Source organism: Rana temporaria, chromosome 3, assembly GCF_905171775.1.
Source record: "Rana temporaria chromosome 3, aRanTem1.1, whole genome shotgun sequence".
Lineage (NCBI taxonomy): Eukaryota > Metazoa > Chordata > Amphibia > Anura > Ranidae > Rana > Rana temporaria.
Window position 1 is genome coordinate 7,695,936 of NC_053491.1, and position 21,116 is coordinate 7,717,051.

The 21,116-nt window shown below is 49.6% G+C and overlaps 1 protein-coding gene across 1 annotated transcript in view; it reads right to left on the reverse strand.

Moving 5' to 3' along the window:
- The window catches only part of FRMD5 (FERM domain containing 5), a 135,872-nt gene that overhangs the window by 42,397 nt on the left and 72,359 nt on the right, over positions 1–21,116 (reverse strand). The window contains exons 5-8 of the mRNA XM_040342196.1: positions 15,665–15,762; positions 11,959–12,082; positions 9,130–9,217; positions 8,923–9,011 (exon numbers count right to left, since the gene is read on the reverse strand). Coding sequence (XP_040198130.1) covers positions 8,923–9,011; positions 9,130–9,217; positions 11,959–12,082; positions 15,665–15,762 — 399 coding nt within the window. The remainder of the gene's footprint in view (positions 1–8,922; positions 9,012–9,129; positions 9,218–11,958; positions 12,083–15,664; positions 15,763–21,116) is intronic.

A 21,116-nucleotide genomic window follows, 5' to 3' on the forward strand; every position in this document is an offset into this window, starting at 1 on the left:
TCGTCACCAATGTATGGCGGGACGGTTGCTCTAGAACTCCTATATCATGGCGTCCCTAAAATTCTTCACATGGAACGTGAGAGGGCTGCGTGACAAAATTAAGCGCACGGCTGCTTTCACCTTCCTGAAACAACAAAGGGCGGATGTGTTGGTGGAGACTCATGTGGAGGGGCGGTTGCAGATGGCTCTGAGGCGACCTTGGGTCGGATGGGCGTACCATTCGACTCACACATCGCACTCCAGGGGGGTCCCGGTGCTAATAGCAAAATCGGTTCAATTTGAACTGGATGAGGTATCTACCGACTCACAGGGCAGGTATGTGTTTTTATGTGCAAAAATGTACGGAGAACCCTTCTTGTTCAAGCATTTTATGTTCCACCCCCTTTTAGGCCTCGTACACACGACCGGACATGTCCGCTGAAAATGGTCCGCCGACCAGTGTCAGCGGACAGATCCGATCGTGTGTACAGGCTAGCGGACAGATTTCCAGCGGACAAATGTTTCTTAGCATGCTAAGAAACATGTCCGCTGGGAAGCTGTCCGGCGGACATGTCCGCTGGTTAGTACGTCTAACCAGCGGACAGAAATCCGGCGAATGCGTCAAATTGATTCGACGCATGCGTGGAAGCATTGAACTTGCGCGATAGAGAACGTCGGTGTCGTCTACATCACTGTGTTCTCTGTCCGCGCGGATTTCGGTTTGATGGTGTGTACAGCCATCAGACCGAAATCTCCCAGCGGACATGTCCGATGAAAACGGTCCGGCGGACCGTTTTCATCGGACTGTCCACTCGTCTGTACGGGGCCTAAGTGTCTCCATAATCCTCAAAGGCCTGTCTTTCATGGCAAAATACCCCACCACGCAGGCGGTGTGGTTGGGGGACTTTAATGCTGTACTAAATGCCTCTCTAGACAAATTGCACACTTCCCAGTTGACGGCAGACCCTGCTAGGGATACTAGGTTTTGTAAGTTGATCTCCTCCTTCCATCTGGTTGACACGTGGCGATACAAGAATCCCCTTGCCAAGGCTTATTCATGCTTTTCTGCCACCCATAGATCAATGTCTAGAATTGACTTCATATTCATCTCTCAAGGCCTCACGCCCAGACAGTTAGACGCATCCTTTGGTCCTAGACTACTGTCGGATCATAGCCCATACTGGATTACACTGAGTGTCCCCCTGGATAGGCCACCGCGGATATGGCGCTTGAACCCGTTCTGGCTATCATTGTTGCCGGAGGGAGACGAGCTTATAGAGGAGTGGCGGAAATTCTTTACAGATAATGATCACTCCACAAACCCCTCGTGCACGCCTGATCTCCTACATTAACAAAATCAGGACAGACTCCGCGGGGACATTGGAAAGGGCGGTAACGGAGCTATCTGGGGCGAAACGAGCCTATGTGGCCGACCCCTCTCTCTCCAACGCAAACTCTCTCAAGCTCCAGACTAGAATGGTGAACCAATTGCAATTTGAGAGAGCTAGACAGAAATTGTTTTTTGCTCGGCAGAAGATGTTTGAACATGGTGAAAAGGCTGGCAAACTGCTGGCGTATCTGGTCCACAGCGATGACAGGCCCCCAGTGGTCACAGCTCTACACGGTTCAGGGGGGGGGGGGACCGGATTACGGACCCGCCTACCGTAACCTCTAAAAGGCTGACATCATCATAGCTCCCAACTGTCCCTGATTTCGAGGGACTGTCCCTGGTGTGGAAGAACGTCCCTCTGTCCCCCTCGTGTGTCCCTCATTTTGGTCTGATCTATATAATTACAGTTGTGCTCATAAGTTTACATACCCCGCCAGAATTTATGATTTCTTGGCCATTTTTCAGAGAATATGAATGAGAACACGAAAACTTTTCTCTCACTCGTGGTTAGTGTTTGGCTGAAGCCATTTATTATCAATCATCTGTTTTTACTCTTTTTATATCATAATGGCAACAGAAACTACCCAAATGACTCTGATCAAAAGTTTACATACCCCAGTTCTTAATCCTGTGTATTGCCCCCTTTACCATCAATGACGTGTTGGGCCCCGTACACACGACCGAACATGTCCGCTGAAACTGGTCCGGCGGATCGGACAGTTTCCAGCGGACAAATGTTTCTTAGCATGCTAAGAAACATGTCCGCTGGAAGACTGTCCGTCGGACATGTTCGGTCGTCTGTACGTCTTACCGGACATGTCCGATCGGCCGAAAGCCCTCGCATGCGTCGAAGTGATTCGATGCATGCGTGGAAGCATTGACCTTCCAGGGCCGCGCACGTCGCCGCGGCCACGTCACCCCGTATCGTGTCCGCACGGATTTCTGTCTGATGGTGTGTACAACCATCAGACAGAAATCCGTCAGCGGACATGTCCGATGAAACCGGTCCGGCGGACCGTTTTGAGCGGACAGATCCGCTGGTGTGTACGAGGCCTTGGAGTGTTTTGTGGTATTTGTGGACGAGGCTCTTTATCTTCTCAGATGGTGAAGCTCCCCATTCCTCTTCCAGTTCCTGTAAATTCTTGGGCTGTCTCGCATGAACGGCACGTCTGAGATCTCCCCAGAGGGGCTCAATGATATTGAGGTCAGGAGACTGAGATGGCCACTCCAGAACCTTCACTTTATTCTGCTGCAGCCAATGACAGGAGGACTTGGCCTTGTGTTTTGGATCTTTGTCATGTTGGAATGTCCAAGTACGTCCCGTGCGCAGCTTCCTGGCTGATGAATGAAATGTTCCTCCAGTATTTTTTGATAACATTCTACATTCATCTTGCCATAAATTTTAACCAAATTTCCTGTGTCATTGTAGCTCACACATCCCCAAAACATCAACGATCCACCTCCGTGTTTCACAGTAGGGATGGTGGACCTTTCATCATAGGCCTTGTTGTCTCCTCTCCACATGTAGGGGCAGATCCACATACATCCCCTGCGCCCGGCGCAGATGTAAGATACGCTACGCCGCTGTAACTTACTTGGCTTTGGTTTGAATCCTCAACGAATTTGCGCCGTAAGTTACGGCGGCGTAGTGTATCTCTCGCGGCGGAATTCAAATTGGGCGGGTAGGGGGGGTGTTTCATTTAAATGAAGCACGTCCCCGCGCCGAACGAACTGCGCATGCGCCGTCCGTAAAAACTCCCAGGGTGCATTGCTCCAAATGACGTCGCAAGGACGTCATTGTTTTCAATGTGAACGTAAATGGCGTCCAGCCCCATTCACGGACGACTTACGCAAACAACGTAAAATTTTCAAAATTAGACGTGGGAACGACGGCCATACTTAACATTGAGTACGCCACCATATAGCAGCTTTAACTATACGCCGGAAAAAGCCGAACGGAAACAAAGTAAAAAAATGCGACGGCCGGACGTACGTTCGTGGATCCTCGGAAATAGCTAATTTGCATACTCAACGCGGATTACGACGTGAACGCCACCCAGCGGACGCCGAAAAATTGCATCTAAGATCCGACGGCGTACGAAGACGTACGCCTGTCGGATCTAACACAGATGCCGTCGTATCTTGTTTTGTGAATACCAAGACAAAGATACGACGCGCAAAATTTGAAATTTCTTTGAGGATCTGCCCCGTAGTGTTTAGGCTCCACGCACACAGAAGCTAAAAAAAATATATAAAAAGGCCAGTAGCTTTGTAGGGAGCCTTTCAACGTTTAGCGTTTTTGGCAATAGCATTTTTCAGCTTTTTTTTTTTTTTTTGTTTCAATGGATAAAAAAACGCTAAAAAACGCTGGCGTCAGCATTTTTGAGCGTTTTGCGTATTTTCCCCCCGCTGAAAAACAGCACTTTGAATGCAAATTTCGGGCATTCCAAAAAAAGCCAACAAACTCCAAAGCTCATTAACACTAAAAAACACCCATGTGTGCATGGGCACATAGGCTAACATAGAGTTCAGTTTATGGGCTTTTTAAAAAAAACGCCAAAAAGCCAATAAACTGCAGTTTATCAGCTTCTGTGTGCATGGAGCCTTATGGTTGTGGCCACAAAGCTCCAATTTTGGTCTCATCCCTCCAAATTACTTTGTGCCGGAAGGTTTGAGTCTTGTCTCTGTGCTGTTTGGTGTATTGTACGCGGATAGTTTGTGACATTTGCGTAGTAAAGACTTTCTTCTGGAGACTCGACCATGCAGCCCGTCTTTCTTCAAGTGTCCCCTTATTGTGCATCTTGTACGGCCACACCCCATGAGTCCTGTATTTCATCTGAAGTTATTTGTGGGATTTTCTTTGCATCCCAAACAATTTTCCTGGCAGTTGTGGCTGAAATTTTAGTTGGTCTACCTGACCGTGGTTTGGTTTCACCAGAACCCCTCATTTCCCACTTCTTGATTAGAGTTTGAACACTGCTGATTGGCCTTCTCCATTCCTTGGATATCTTTTTATAGCCCTTTCCTGTTTTATACAGTTCAGCTTCCTTTTCCCAGCAGATCCTTTGACAATTCTTTTGCTTTCCCCATGACTCAGAATCAGTGCCGATCCTGACCTCCCGATAGTGACATGTCACATTAAAGATTAAAGTTGAGAAGCGGGGGGAGGGGGTGTTCTGCTTTCGGAAATGACATCTTACATTAAAGTGAGAAAGGGGGGGGGGTGCTGACTTCTTAGCTCTTCTCCCATGCAGCCAGCGAGTTGAGAACCGGGGTGAGGGGCCGAAAATTACTTCTCACCAGGCGGGGTCTCCAGTAATTTTGGTTGGGGGCCCTCCACAGCTTTGCGGGGCCCTAAGTGGCTTGCATAGTGAGCCTATAGGGCGGATCGGCCCTGCTCAGAATCCAGAAACGTCAGTGCAGCACTGGATGAAAGGTGCAAGGGTCTGTCAGGAGTCCAGAAACTCATTAACCTTTTATACACACTACTTACAAGCAAACGGATCACAGGTGAGGACGGTGACCTTTATTAGCCATTCAAATTCCTTTGTGGCAACTTGTGTGCGTGTTATCAGGCCAAAATCACCAGGGTATGTAAACTTTTGATCAGGGTCATTTGGGGAGTTTCTGTTGCCATTATGATATAAAAAGAGTAAACACAGTTGATTGATAATAAATGGCTTCAGCCAAACACTAACCACGAGTGAGAGAAAAGTTTTTGTGTTATCATTCATATTCTCTGAAAAATGGCCAAGAAATCATAAATTCTGCCGGAGTATGTAAACTTTTGAGCACGACTGTATATATAAAATGCACTATTCATCTTTCAGAAAGTGTTTCCCAGCGCTAAACCTTTCATCCAATTTCTAGATGGCTGGATTTGTAAATGTCAAAAGCCACTATGGTTAAAAAAAAAAACACTTATTTGTTTACCTAAACTTTTATTTTTGTATAACTCTCCTTTAAGGGGGGCGTGGCAGGGGGCATGGCCTATGCCTACATAATGGGTGTCCTCAATCTTCTTTCTCTGTCTCAAAGGTGAACCATCAGAGTGTCTGTTTAGACCAGGGGGTCTCAAACTGGCGGCCCTCCAGCAGTTTGCGAGACTCCAAGCCCCACCATGCCTCTGCCTGTGGGAGTCATGCTTGTAACTGTCAGCCTTGAAAAGCCTCATGGGACTTGTAGTTTTGCAACAGCTGGAGGGCCGCCAGCTTGAGACCCCTGGTTTAGACCCCTGATATCTCACCAAAGCCCCCCCCAACGAGGGGCTCCTAAAAAATAAAAAAAACTACTGACACCAGTGGCGGAACTACCAGGGTCACAAAGGTCACACTTGCGACCGGGCCCTGGCATTCTGCCACTGGGCTCGGAGGGAAGGGACCTGACTGGGGGGACCCTTAATGGTTTCATGCACAGGGTTCCTAAAGGTTCTAGTCCAGAGGCAGCTCTAGGCTTTGTGAGGCCTTAGGCAAAACCACTTCCAAGGCACCCTCCTCACCCATCAGACATATTCAGCCAATGCAAGAGGGGGAGAGAGGGGGAGGTGAGAAAGAGAGAGGGGTAATAGAGAGATCCAATGACGTTATATATATTAGTATTGATCACAGGCAAATTAGGCGGCCGCGAGGCCTCTGTGAGTGCGAGGCCTTAGGCGACCGCCTAATTAGAGAGCCGCCTCTGTTCTAGTCACACCACTGGGAGAACACACTGCACGTGCGCAATGCTTGAACAAGCCAGAGGGGATGCTGGGGGCGCACTGCTAATGTCCAGCTCATCCTGCCATTAAGGAAGAACGAAGGGGAGGCAAACTACAAGTATGGAGGGGGAGGGACAGGAGCAACTATCTGAAGAGCGGAGAAGTGGTATGCAGTGTGCTGGGGCGCCGGAGAGCATGGGGGCTTTTTTTAGCAAACCGGTCATTAAAGGTGAACTAACCCTTTTACTCTTCCACAGGACCAGCACATGCCCTTTACATGACCCTTTCAAATTACGCCCAAATCTTCACCAATGGAAAATACAAGTACAACTTCTGCCTCTTCTTCTCCTTCACAGAGTACCTATGCTCTTTAAAGTGAACCCGTCCTTCACTCCATCTCACACCAATGGCGTTGGTTAAATTGGATGGACTTGTGTCTTTTTTCAACTAGATTACCTATGTGTTGCCTATGATATGAGTAGACAACATGGGATGGCGGCGCCTTTTTTTCGCACTTGTCTGAAGTTTACATCAGTTTGTTATGGAGACTCAACTTCCTCTACTTGTATCCAAGTCCAACCAATCCACTGGCCTCTGGTTAATGAAAGTGCCCTGCTTACCCCAATGGTGGCCTATCCACTTCACGACCACAATACGCAGGGCCGTCTTTAATATGGTTTGGGCCCTGGGCAAAAAAATGTTTGGCCCCCACAATGCAATTTTGCTCTTTACCCCCATGCCATGCCATGTGTAAAATAGAAGAACTTTTAAAAACACTGACCAGACCGCATGCCATTTGTAAAATAGAAGAACTTTTTAAAACACTGACCAGACCTGCACCTGCAATGCATGCCATGTCACATGGCATGCATTGAAGGTCTGGTCAGTGTTTTAAAAAGTTCTTCTAATTTACGCATGGCATGGCGATAGGGAGCGGGAGCCAGGGGAGGAGAAAGAAGACCTTACCTTGTCCTGTCTTGGCAAGCTTAGCTCCAGCCTCCGATCAATTCTCCACTGTCCACAGTGACAGTCTGACAAACACTGCTAGTACTAGTCTAGTAGTTTCACTTGACTAAGCATAACAAGCAGGAACCACCAGGCAGCTGCACTCAGTCTCACTCTGATCTCTCACTCCTCCTCCCCTGCTCCTCCAATCAGGTACACTGGTCACTGAACACTGCGCACGCTGCACGCATAGCACGGGGCAGTGGAACTCCAGGCCCCGCCCACCCGCTACTCGGCCCGCTCCAGCTCCTCGATCTAAAAAAATGCAGCGCGCTGCTGATGACAGTGACAGACACTGTCTGTCTGTTTGGGGATTTTCAGCGCCGATTTGCGGGCAGCACACAGGCTTTACTTTGGGCCCCTAACAGTGACAGGGCCCTAGGCAGCTTCCCCGTTTGCCCTGCGGTAAAGATGGCCCTGACAATACGTATATATATATATGTTGCGGTCGTGACGTGGTTTACTGGAGTTAGGGCTGCAGCTAACAGCCGTAAACCCTGGCGATTCTCTTTTTTATTAAAGCTATCCAAGTGGCTGATTAGCTGCTAGATCGCTTTTAGAAACAGCAGGAGGGATCCCCCCTCTCCTCTCGTACTGGTGTTTCTTATACTTTCCATTCTTACCGGCGAGCCGAAATGATCTCGGAACGTTCACATGGCTGACCATAGAGGTGAACCGAGACCAGATCGTCTCTGATCACCTCTATGATCTAGGACTGAAGTGACGTCATGACGTCACTACTGGTCTAGGGCGGAAGTAAGCAATGTTTTTTTTTTTAAAGCAAGAGATCTGGAGGTCAGATTTAGGAGCTTTTCTGGACAGAGGAGGCATTAGGAGGAATCTTATAGTGACTGGTATGTTTTACATACCAAATGGGATGTTGGCACATTATACTACCTTTACCACTATTTTAAAAGAGGCTATACTCTTCCTTTTCAACTTATAGTGACTGGGGTAGATTCACGTAGCTGCGCTTTAAGTTACGGCGGCGCAGCGTATTGTATTTACGATACGCCGACGCAACTTACAGGAGCAAGTGCAGTATTCACAAAGCACTTGCTCCGTAAGTTGCGGCGGCGTAGCGTAAATGGGGCCGGCGTAAGCGCATGGAATTCAAATGTGGAAGGGGGGGCGTGTTTTATGTAAATCGATGATGACCTGACGTGATTGACGTTTTGTACGAACGGCGCATGCGTCGTCCGTGTACATATCCCAGTGTGCATTGCTCCCGAGTACGCCGCAACGACGTATTGGTTTCGACGTGAACGTACATTACGTCCAGCCCTATTCGCGAACGACTTACGCAAACGACGTAAAAAATTCAAATTTCGACGCGGGAACGACGTCCATACTTAACATTGGCTGCGCCACCTAATAGCAGGAGCAATGTTACGACGAAAACGACTTACGCAAACGACGTAAAAAACTACCGCCGGGCGCACGTACGTTTGTGAATCGGCGTAACTAGGTAAATTGCATACTCTACGCTGAAAACGACTGGAGCGCCACCTAGCGGCCAGCGTGAGAATGCACCCTAAGATAAGACTGCGTAAGAGACTTATGCCAGTCGTATCTTAGGCTAATGTCGGCGTATCTTGCTTTCTGAATACAGAAAGAAGATACGCCGGCGCAGATTTGAATTTACGCGGCGTATCCATAGATAAATTCTCTCTTAGTCCGGGCCACTGTGTTTGTGCCGGACCTTTATATAATCTGTATGAAGGACGGGTTCACTTTCTATGTATCACATCAATAGATCTCTAATATTTAGAGAGAGACAGAGAGGAGAAAGCCAAAGATAAGATAAAGAAGGGGAAGGGTGGGGGGGGGGGGGGGGCAGATCCAGACTCACCATTTTATAAAGTGGACCCTCTTATTCCCCTGCAACACGATAAAGCCAAAAGGAGTAAAGGCCAAAAATGCAGAATTTCCAGAGACATCCTGAAAGACAGCGACACAGGAGATAGGAAGGAAAGAGAGAGAAAGGAGAGAGACGGGAGGCATAGACTGCACACAGAGAATTCTGGGTAGTATTGAGAAAAATGGGGGGGAGGGGTACCTTACAAGGATGGGGGTCCACTCCATACGTCTCCAGGGTCTGGGCCTTCCTCAGAAAACACAGCTCTGACGCGGCCGGGGTCAAGCCACTAGAAGAGAGGACAAAGGGCGTTGTCTACGAGGAATATTCACAGATCTTTAGATTCTTTCCTTCAATATGAAGTCTAATCAATCAATCAATCAATTATCAATTTGGAAAGAAAAAGTATTTTTGGTTGCTATAGGCAACAAAAACACTTCCCTTCGGAGCATATTTTATAGGTCAAGCCCCAAAAAGCAGTTACAAAGAAATTTGCCCCAGTTGAGGACACCGGATGTGCTACACACGCCCTAAAAAAACATAATCAAAGTACGCGGGGCGTGTGGAGCACGTCCTGCACTTCTGTCCCACTACAGCAGTGGTTCTCAACCTTCTAGTGCCGTGACCCCTTGATAAAATTTCCCAAATTGTGGGGACCCCTAACAGTAAAAAAAAAATTGTAGCGTGGGTTGTCAGCACCCAAGGCAAGTAAGACAAGTAATTTGCACCCCTAACCCGCGGACATTTAGCGCTCCCTTCCACTCGTACAATATTAAATCCCCTTATGGTACATTTTAGGATGTACCACTCTTTCTCTTTGTTCTTCTTTTATCTCTATCCTAATTTCTTTTCTTTTTTTTGCCATCTTTCTTGTTCTTTCTCTTTCTTTCTTTCCCCTTTTCTTTGTTCCTCCCCCTCTTTTCCTTTTCCTTCCATGTATTCTCTATTTTTACTCCTTCTCTTACTCCTTGGCAGGGAGTTGGCATGAGTGGCAGTGCTGGCGGGGAGTTGGCATGAGTGGCAGTGGTGGGGGGAGTTCTGATCGGCCAACTTAGGTGCTCTTGATCAAGGTCATCTGCTGATCTGAGAACTGTCGTAGGGACTTTTAATGGCATCTATAAGTGTTACTCACTGTGTCTTCGGGGTTCAAGTGTCTTGTAGCAGTGACACCTATGCCGAAATCAGAAGATAGGGTCTCCTCCAGCCACTCCCACTTCACATTCCTCACCAGTCAGCTGACCTCTAGTCTCTGCCCCCCAACCATGCTGCGAACAGAATGGGCAGCTGCGAAGAGACTGAGTGGGCGGGTGCGGGCTCCAGGAACAGCCCTGCTGGGTGGCCGTAAAAAGGCTGGGAGATCGGTGTGGGCTTCAGGAACAGCCCAGGATTCGGTGACCCCTGGCAAATCGTCATTTGACCCCCAAGGGGGTCCAGACCCCCAGGTTGAGAACCACTGCACTACAGCTTCCCCTACTTGACGGCAATTCCCAACTCTTACAACTAAAGCCGGGTACTTCTGTGCAGCTCTAGAAAAAAAAGAGCCATCTGACACAAAGTTTATCAACACTGTTAAGAGGCAAGATAATGAGATACAAACTAACATTGTTTATAAACGTTGATCAGATGGGAGATAGAGAGATACAAAGTGGCATTGTTTATAAACATTGTTCAAACTGGAGATGAGAGATACAAAGTAACATTGTTTATAAACATTGATCATACAGGGGATAGAGAGATACAGAGGTAGCATTGTTTAAAAACATTGTTCAGACTGGAGATAGAGAGATACAAAGTAAAATTGTTTATAAACATTGATCAAATGTGAGATAGAGAGATACAAAGTAACATTGTTTATAATCATTGATCAGACTGGAGATGGGGGATACAAGGTAACATTATTTATAAACATTGTTTAGACTGAAGACAGATAGATACAAAGTGACAATGTTTATAAATATTGATAAGACAGGAGATAGAGATACAAAGTAACATTGTTTATAAACACTAAACAGAAGGGAGATAGAGAGATACAAAGTAACATTGTTTATAAACATTGATCAGACAGGAGATAGAGAGATACAAAGTTACTTTGTTATTATTCATCTGTAGATCAAAGGGATGAGTTTCAGTCTGATGTCTCTCACTCATAGTATTCCTGCACTTTTTACAAAGTACAGTAGCTGAATTCCTGAAGTTCAGCTTCAGTCTAGACCTGCCCTTGGCAGTACCTCTTCTTTGCCACAAGATGTCCTCAGTCTTGCATGTTTATTGGCACCCAGCATCACTTAACATGGAAGACAGAGCACATACAGTGGCCCAGATTCAAGAAGCACTTGCGCCCGCGCAACCATAGGTTGCGCGGCGCAAGGGCTTACTTGCTCCGGTGTAACGAGTGCTCCTGATTCAGGAACCTCGTTACACCGACTGCAGCCTAGGATATGACAGGCATAAGCCTCCTTATGCCTTCACATCCCAGGCTGCATTCTTGCGTTGGCCGCTAGGGGGCGCGGCCTTTGTGATCGGCGTATAGTATGCAAATTGCATACTACCACCGATTCACAAAAGTTGCGCGGGCCCTGCGCACGCAAGGTACGGAGTTTCCGTACGGCGACTTTAGCATAAGGCTGCTCCTGCTAATAGCAGGCGCAACCAATGCTAAAGTATAGCTGCGCTCCCCGCTCGCGACGTTCAAATTTTACGTCGTTTACGTAAGTGAACCGTGAATGGCGCTGGACGCCATTCACGTTCACTTAGAAGCAAATGACGTCCTTGCGACGTCATTTGCCGCAATGCACGTCGGGAAAGCGCAATATTTGCGTGGGCGCAGAGAAAAATTTTTGCTCTTTGCCCACGCAAATATTGCGCGATTCTACCTGAATCTGGGCCAGTGAGTGCAGGGTGTCACTCTGCATCAATGGTGACCAATATATATATATATATATATATACTATACAAAGAAGAATCGGACCCCCAACTACAGAGCACGGGGCTGGGCAGTCATAGGTCAGTTACATAGAGCACATTCCTCACCTGAGCTCGTTCCTGTGAATCTCAGCAATCCGTCGCTCCAGCTTCTCGGAGTGTTTAGGGAGGAACTGGAACTTGGAACTATATCCCTCGGGGTGTTTTCCGGGATCATAATCACCGATCTCTGCTACAGGAGAGGCACAGATGGGTTAGAATTACAGCTCAACAGTTCAGTTTCCTCAAGTTGGCGCAATCCTGCAATAAGATGGCACCAGAGCAGCACATGAAGAGTTTGCCATGCCAGCTGAGCACACAGGGGGGGCCACTCTGAGGCTGAGCACACAGGGGGGGGCCACTCTGAGGCTGAGCACACAGGGGGGGGCCACTCTGAGGCTGAGCACACAGGGGGGCCACTCTGAGGCTAAGTACATGGGGGGGGGGGCACTCTGAGGCTGAGCACACAGGGGGGGGGCACTCTGAGGCTGAGCACACGGGGGGGCCACTCTGAGGCTAAGCACATGGGGGGGCCACTCTGAGGCTGAGCACACAGGGGGGGGGCCACTCTGAGGCTGAGCACACAGGGGGGGGGCCACTCTGAGGCTGAGCACACAGGGGGGGGGGCCACTCTGAGGCTGAGCACACAGGGGGGGGGCCACTCCGCGGCTGAGCACACAGGGGGGGCCACTCCGAGGCTGAGCACACAGGGGGGGCCACTCCGAGGCTGAGCACACAGGGGGGGCCACTCTTAGGCTGAGCACACAGGGGGGGCCACTCTTAGGCTGAGCACACAGGGGGGGCCACTCCGAGGCTGAGCACACAGGGGGGGCCACTCCGAGGCTGAGCACACAGGGGGGGGCCACTCTGAGGCTGAGCACACGGGGGGGGGGCCCTCTGAGGCTGAGCACACAGGGGGGGCCACTCTGAGGCTGAGCACACAGGGGGGGGCCACTCTGAGGCTGAGCACACAGGGGGGGGGCACTCTGAGGCTGAGCACACAGGGGGGGGGGCCACTCTGAGGCTGAGCACACAGGGGGGGGGCCACTCCGAGGCTGAGCACACAGGGGGGGCCACTCCGAGGCTGAGCACACAGGGGGGGCCACTCCGAGGCTGAGCACACAGGGGGGGCCACTCTTAGGCTGAGCACACAGGGGGGGCCACTCTTAGGCTGAGCACACAGGGGGGGCCACTCCGAGGCTGAGCACACAGGGGGGGCCACTCCGAGGCTGAGCACACAGGGGGGGGCCACTCTGAGGCTGAGCACACGGGGGGGGGCACTCTGAGGCTGAGCACACAGGGGGGGCCACTCTGAGGCTGAGCACACAGGGGGGGGCCACTCTGAGGCTGAGCACACAGGGGGGGGGCACTCTGAGGCTGAGCACACAGGGGGGGCCACTCCGAGGCTGAGCACACAGGGGGGGCCACTCTTAGGCTGAGCACACAGGGGGGGCCACTCTTAGGCTGAGCACACAGGGGGGGCCACTCTTAGGCTGAGCACACAGGGGGGGCCACTCTGAGTCTGAGCACACGGGGGGGCCAGTCTGAGCACACGGGGGGGGCACTCTGAGGCTGAGCACACAGGGGTCCACTCTGAGGCTGAGCACACGGGGGGCCACCCTGAGGCTGAGCACACGGGGGGCCACCCTGAGGCTGAGAACACGGGGGGGGCCACTCTGAGGCTGAGCACACAGGGGGGCCACTTTGAGGCTGAGCACACGGGGGGGCCACTCTGAGGCTGAGCACACAGGGGGGCCACTTTGAGGCTGAGCACAGGGGGGGGCCACTCTGAGGCTGAGCACACAGGGGGGGCCACCCTGAGTCTGAGCACACGGGGGGGCCACTCTGAGGCTGAGCACACGGGGGGGCCACTCTGAGGCTGAGCACACGGGGGGGCCACTCTGAGGCTGAGCACAGGGGGGGGCCACTCTGAGGCTGAGCACACAGGGGGGGCCACCCTGAGTCTGAGCACACGGGGGGGCCACTCTGAGGCTGAGCACACGGGGGGGCCACTCTGAGGCTGAGCACACGGGGGGGCCACTCTGAGGCTGAGCACATGGGGGGGGCCACTCTGACGCTGAGCTGGAAAGGGCCACATAACTTCTGTTGTTGCTTCTTGTTAGTTTGGCAAATAAATAATCGTTCTTCATAAGTTTTGGCCAAAATGCATTCTGCTACATTTCTTTGGTAAAATTGCTATAAGAATAGCTATGCAGGGTTGCCGGCTGCAGGGCTCTGAGCCGACAGCATCTCCCTTACACAGCCCAGAGTCTGCACTGGCGGTTCCCTCTCCCTCCTCCCTCGCATTGATGGGAGAGGAGAGAGAGAGACGGTCTGCCCCCCCCCCTCCTGTGTGTGAACCGTGGGAATTGTAAAGCCCAGCAGTTGAATGATCAAAAGGTGCAGGCAGCCAATGGCTAAGCCTCCATCATAGGTGAGTGAGCTCATCCTCCATACCCTGTCTGTGAGTGAAGTATCCCCCTCCCACCCATCCTTCTCTCTCCTGCCTCTAAGTAAACTAATGTAAGGGGGGCTCAGATTTAAGAGGCGTTCTGTGGACGCTGATATAAGGGGGCTTTGGTGAGCAGAAACTCCCTTACATCAGAGTTCCTCTTTACATTCCAGAGTCCACAGAGTATAGGAACTCTGCAAGTTTAGATGTAAATGGGAACTCTGCGGATTTTGATGTAAAGGGGGGACTCCGTGGATTTCGATGTAAAGGGGGAACTCTGCAAGTTTAGATGTAAAGGGGGAACTCTGCAGATTTTGATGTAAAGGGGGAACTCTGTGGAATCTGATGTAAAGGGGGGACTCCGTGGAATCTGATGTAAAGGGGGGACTCCGTGGAATCTGATGTAAAGGGGGGACTTCGTGGATTTTGATGTAAAGGGGGGACTCTGTGGACTCAGATGTAAAGGGGGAACTCTGTGGACTCAGATGTAAAGGGGGAACTCTGTGGACTCAGATGTAAAGGGGGAACTCTGTGGACTCAGATGTAAAGGGGGAACTCTGTGGACTCAGATGTAAAAGGGGAACTCTGTGGATTTTGATGTAAAAGGGGAACTCTGTGGATTTTGATGTAAAGGGGGAACTCTGTGGACTCAGATGTAAAGGGGGAACTCTGTGGACTCAGATGTAAAGGGGGAACTCTGTGGACTCAGATGTAAAGGGGGAACTCTGTGGACTCAGATGTAAAGGGGGAACTCTGTGGACTCAGATGTAAAGGGGGAACTCTGTGGACTCAGATGTAAAGGGGGAACTCTGTGGACTCAGATGTAAAGGGGGAACTCTGTGGACTCAGATGTAAAGGGGGAACTCTGTGGATTTTGATGTAAAAGGGGAACTCTGTGGATTTTGATGTAAAAGGGGAACTCTGTGGATTTTGATGTAAAAGGGGAACTCTGTGGATTTTGATGTAAAGGGGGAACTCTGTGGATTTTGATGTAAAGGGGGAACTCCGTGGATTTTGATGTAAATGGGAACTCTGTGGATTTTGATGTAAAAGGGGGAACTCTGTGGATTTTGATGTAAAAGGGGGAACTCTGTGGATTTTGATGTAAAAGGGGGAACTCTGTGGATTTTGATGTAAAAGGGGGAACTCTGTGGACTCTGATGTAAAAGGGGAACTCTGTGGACTCTGATGTAAAAGGGGGAACTATGTGGACTCTGATGTAAAGGGGGAACTCGGTAGAGGTAGAAGACGGATTAGCCAATGAAGCGAGAGGGACTCAGTAAATGATAAAGGAGGAGCCAGTGACAGCCTGTCAGGACATACCTTGTAAGATGTACGCCGCCAGCAAAGCCGCATCAGACGTCTTGCACAGCAACCGCCCGTGGTACAAATCTCTCTTCACTTGCAGGAAAACCATATACCTGAGGGAGACGGATATTCAGGTTATTGTCCAATCAGCAGGCAGGGAGGCGACACCAATATATTCTTCAACCGCGTGCCGACTGCCGCCAGCAGATACACGTCGGCAGAATGGCTCCTGTGCGCAAAGCAACGTACAGGTCGGTTGTTTTTCGAAATTTCCGCCATGCTGGCGCGCGCGTGCTCCGTGACCATGCCCACGGGACCCGATGTCCGCCGGTGTCCCGCGATCGTGTCACGGAGCTGCAGAACGGGGAGATGCCTATGTAAATAAGGCATTTCCCTGTTCTGCCTAGTGACAGGACAGTGATCTACTGTTCCCTGTGATCAATGTCATGTCACTGGTAGCCACGCCCCCCCCCCCCACAGTTAGAATCACTCCCTAGGACACACTTAACCCCTTCCTCGCCCCCTAGTGTTTAACCCCTTCCCTTCCAGCGTCATTTACACAGTAAATGCCAATAGTCCCAAAATAGCGTCAAAAGCGTCTGATGTGTCCGCCGCAATGTCGCAGGTCACGATAAAAATCGCAGATCGCCACCATTTCTAATAAAAAAAAATATTAATAAAAATGCCATAAAACTATCTCCTATTATGTAGACGTTGTGGGGCAGATCCTCAAAGAAATTACGCGGCGTATCTGTTGATACGCCGGCGTAATTTCGAAATTCCCGCGTCGTATCTTTGTTTTGGTATCCACCAAACAAGATACGACGGCATCTGTGTTAGATCCGACAGGCGTACGCCTTCGTACGCCGTCGGATCTAAGATGCAATTTTCCGGCGGCCGCTGGGTGGCGTTCCCGTCGTAATCCGCGTCGAGTATGCAAATTAGCTTTTTCCGACGATCCACGAACGTACGAGCAGGCCGAGTCGTAGTAAAATGACGTCGGCAGGGACCTTTCGTCGTTCAGACTGGACGTCATATGAGGTCCTTGCATTCCCGGTCGCTAGGGGGCGCACCCCCGCCGCATTGCTCGGGACCCGGTGCGTGTGCCCGGCGGCCACCATGTCCGCCGGGCACCCGCGATTGCCCGCAATCACGGCAGGACCATGGATCTGTGTGTGTAATGATGGGGTGTAATCCATGTGATCCATGTCCTGAGTACAGAGGAACACCAATCGGTCTCCTCCCCTTGTGAGTCCCCTCCCCCCTACAGTTAGAACACACTTTAGGGAACATATTTAACCCCTTCAGCGCCTCCTAGTGTTAACCCCTTCCCTGCCAGTCACATTTACACAGTAATCCGTGCATTTTTATAGCACTAATCGCTGTATGAATGTGAATGGTCCCAAAAATGTGTCAAAAGTGTCCAATTAATCACGGTCACAATAAAAAAAAAAATCGCAGATCGCCGCCATTACTAGTAAAAAAATAAAAATAAAAATGCCATAATTTTATTCCCTATTTTGTAGACGCTAGAACTTTTGCGCAAACCGATCAAATACGTTTATTGCGATTTTTTTTTACCAAAAATATGTAGAAGAATACGTATCGGCCTAAACTGAGGGAACAAACATTTTTTTTAAAAAACAAATTATGATATTTATTAACCACTTGCTGATGGCCGTACGACTTTGTACGGCCTCAGCGCGGCTCCCAATCTCTAACAGGCCGTCTTTTTACGGCCGCCCCTTTGCACGTTCCCCGTGCGCGCTCCCGAGCGCGCAGCGGGGAACTGCTGTGCTGGCCGTGTCCCTTGGACACAGCCAGTCACAGATCGCCATGAACGGCCAATCGGAGTGGCCGTTTCCTAGGCGATCTGTGCGGCCAATGAGAGATGATCTCATATGTTTACATATGAGATCATCTCTCATTCCCGGCTCTCGCAGACAGCGGTGCTGTCAGGGGAGAGAGGAGACGGATCTGTGTCTCTTGTACATAGAGACACAGATCGGTCACCTCCCCCAGTTACCCCCCTCCCCCCACAGTTAGAACACTATATAGGGAATACATTTAACCCCTTCCTCACCCCCTAGTGTTAACACCTTCCCTGCCGGTCTCATTTATACAGTAATTGGTACATATTTATAGCACTGATTGCAGTATAAATGTGAATGGCGCCAAAAATGTGTCAAAAGTGTCCGATGTGTCCGCCATAACGTCGCAGTCCCAATAAAAATCGCAGATCGCCGCCATTACTAGTAAAAAAAAAAAATAATAATAATAATTCTGTCCCTTATTTTGTAGGCGCTATAACTTTTGCGCAAACTAGTCGCTTTTTGCGATTTATTTTTTTTTTTTTTACTAAAAATATGTAGAATACGTATCGGCCTAGACTGAGGATAAAAAAAAAACGTAAAAAAAAAAAATTGAGCTATTTATTATAGCAACAAGTAAAAAATATTGCATTTTTTTCAAAATTGTCGCTCTATTTTTGTTTATAGCGCAAAAAATAAAAACCGCAGAGGTGATCAAATACCACCAAAAGAAAGCTCTATTTGTGGGGGAAAAAGGACGTTAATTTTGTTTGGGAGCCACGTCGCACGACCACGCAATTGTCAGTTAAAGCGACGCAGTGCCGAATCGCAAAAAGTCCTCTGGTCAGGAAGGGGTTTAAGTGCCCAGTAAGGAAGTGGTTAAATCAAAAAGTAAAAAATATTGGGCCAGATTCAGATAGATCCGCGTAACCTATCTGATTTACGTTACGCCGCCGCTATTATTTATTCAGAAAGCACTTGCCTCTAAAGTTGCGGCGGCGTATCGTAAATCCCCCGGCGGAATTCAAATTCCGCGGCTAGGGGGAGTGTACTATTTAAATCAAGCGCGTCCCCGCGCCGATCGAACAGCGCATGAGCCGTCCTCAAATTTTCCCAGCGTGCATTGCTCCAAATGACGTCGCAAGGACGTCATTGGTTTCAACGTTAACATAAATTACGTCCGGCCGTATTCCCGAACGACTTACGCAAACGACGTAAAAAATTCAAAACTCGGCGCGGGAACGATGGCCATACCTAACATAGGATACGCCGCACTTACCCCTGCTATAGCAGGGGTAAGTTTCCGCCGGAAAAAGGCGAACGCAAACGACGTTAAAAAAAATGCGCCGGGCGGTCGTTCGTTTCTGAATCGGCGGAACTCCTCATTTGCATATTCGTCGGGTACAAAAAACGAAACGCCACCTAGCGGCCGGCCTGGTATTGCAGCCTAAAATCCGACGGTGTAAGTCACTTACACCGGTCGGATCTTAGGGAGATCTATGCGTAACCTGATTCTATGAATCAGTCGCATAGATACGACGGCCGGACTCAGAGTTACGCCGTCGTATCTCCTCTAAGAATCTGGCCCATTGTGTTTTTTTCAAAATTGTCGCTCTTCTTTTGTTTATAGCGCAAAAAATAAAAACCGCAGAGGTGATCGAATACCACCAGAAGAAAGCTCTATTTGTGGGGAAAAAAAGGACGCCAATTTTGTTTGGGAGCCACGTCCGCGCAATTCCGCGCAATTGTCATTCAAAGTGCGACGGCGCTGAAAACTAAAAATTGGTCTGGGCAGGAAGGGGGTGAAAATGCCCGGTATGGAAGTGGTTAATGGACTTTTTTTTTTTCTTTTATCTACTTTGCATTCCGGGAAATTGTTACATTTTTTGCACACATAGAAATATCCCAATCCGCTTCCATGAAGGGGCGGATACCAAGAGAGCCCCTCCTCCAGACCTGCCATTACCATCCATGAAGGGGCGGATACCAAGAGAGCCCGTCCTCCAGACCCGCCATTCCCATCCATGAAGGGGCGGATACCAAGAGAGCCCCTCCTCCAGACCCGCCATTCCCATCCATGAAGGGGGGAATACCAAGAGAGCCCCTCCTCCAGACCCGCCATTCCCATCCATGAAGGGGCGGATACCAAGAGAGCCCCTCCTCCAGACCCGCCATTCCCATCCATGAAGGGGCGGATACCAAGAGAGCCCCTCCTCCAGACCCGCCATTCCCATCCATGAAGGGGCGGATACCAAGAGAGCCCCTCCTCCAGACCCGCCATTCCCATCCATGAAGGGGCGGATACCAAGAGAGCCCGTCCTCCAGACCCGCCATTCCCATCCATGGAACCCCAAGGTCTCTCCTTGAGCTGTCCTTAACCACTTGCCTCCCGGCCGTTTTCACCCCCTTTCCTGCCCAGGCCAATTTTCAGCTTTCAGCGCTGTCACACTTTGAATGACAATTGCGCGGTCATACAACACTGTACACATAGGACATTTTTTATTTTATTTTAGACAGATGACGCTTTCTTTTGATGGAATTTAATCACCTCTGGGGATTTTTGCTAAACAGACAAAAAAAAATAAAAAAATACCCCAAATTTGGTAAAAAATAAATAAAAAAATGTCTTTGTTTCTGTGACAGCATTTGGCAAATAATACATTTTTCTCTTTAACCGATGGGCACTTATGATGCGGCAATGATGAGGCTGCACTGAAGGGCCCTGACGAGTCAGCACTGATGGGCACTGGTATAAAAAGGCACTTATGAGGTTGTACTGATGGCCACTTATAAGGCTGCACTGATGAAGGGGCACTGATGGGCACTGACAAGGCGGCACCGATGGGCACGGATGAAGAGGCACTTATGAGGTTGTACTGATGTGTGCTGATGAGACTGCACTGATGAGGCTGCACTGATGAAGAGGCACTGATGAGGCTGCACTGATGGGCATTGATGAAGAGTCACTCATTTTCCTTTCCGTATGCCACTTACCTTTTGAGACACCCAGCAAATCCTGCCCACTGCTCCTCCGCTGCATGTCCTGTCCTATATGGCGCCATCTTGAAACACCCCAAAATAGGGAGCCAGCTTGTCTCCTCCTCATTCGGAGAAATATGAAAAGGAATAGAACCCTAAGAGCCCTTTCACATTTGAAATGCCTATAGCGGAGCGTTAAAATAGCGGTAAAACACCGCTATTTTACTGTTTTTTTACCGCGTTTTTAATTCATTTCAATGGAGAGGGGCGTTTTTGGAGCGTTTTTTTCAGCGCTCAAAAGCTGCTCCAAAGATGCTGCTTGCAGGACTTTTCTCAACGCCCCTCCAATGCAACGCCTCAGTGTGAAAGGGTCCATTGAGATGCATGGGGAGCGTTTTAATAGCACTATTTTTACAGCGAAAACGCTGCAAAAACGCACCAGTGTGAAAGGGCTCTAAACGTGACAACCACATGATACGGCCTCCAGGTACAGCATGTATTTTAGGACTGTGATAGGTTTCAACAGGCTGCTGATAGCGGGTAGCTAGACGCTGCCCCTGTGCCTCCTTTGGGCATCCCAAAAACGCCCGCTGCACCTACATGTGCCCCGAAAATGCCGGGATTTGATGCGGATTGGCCAAACCACTCGTGTGTGTGTGTGTGCAGGTCTTGGAAAT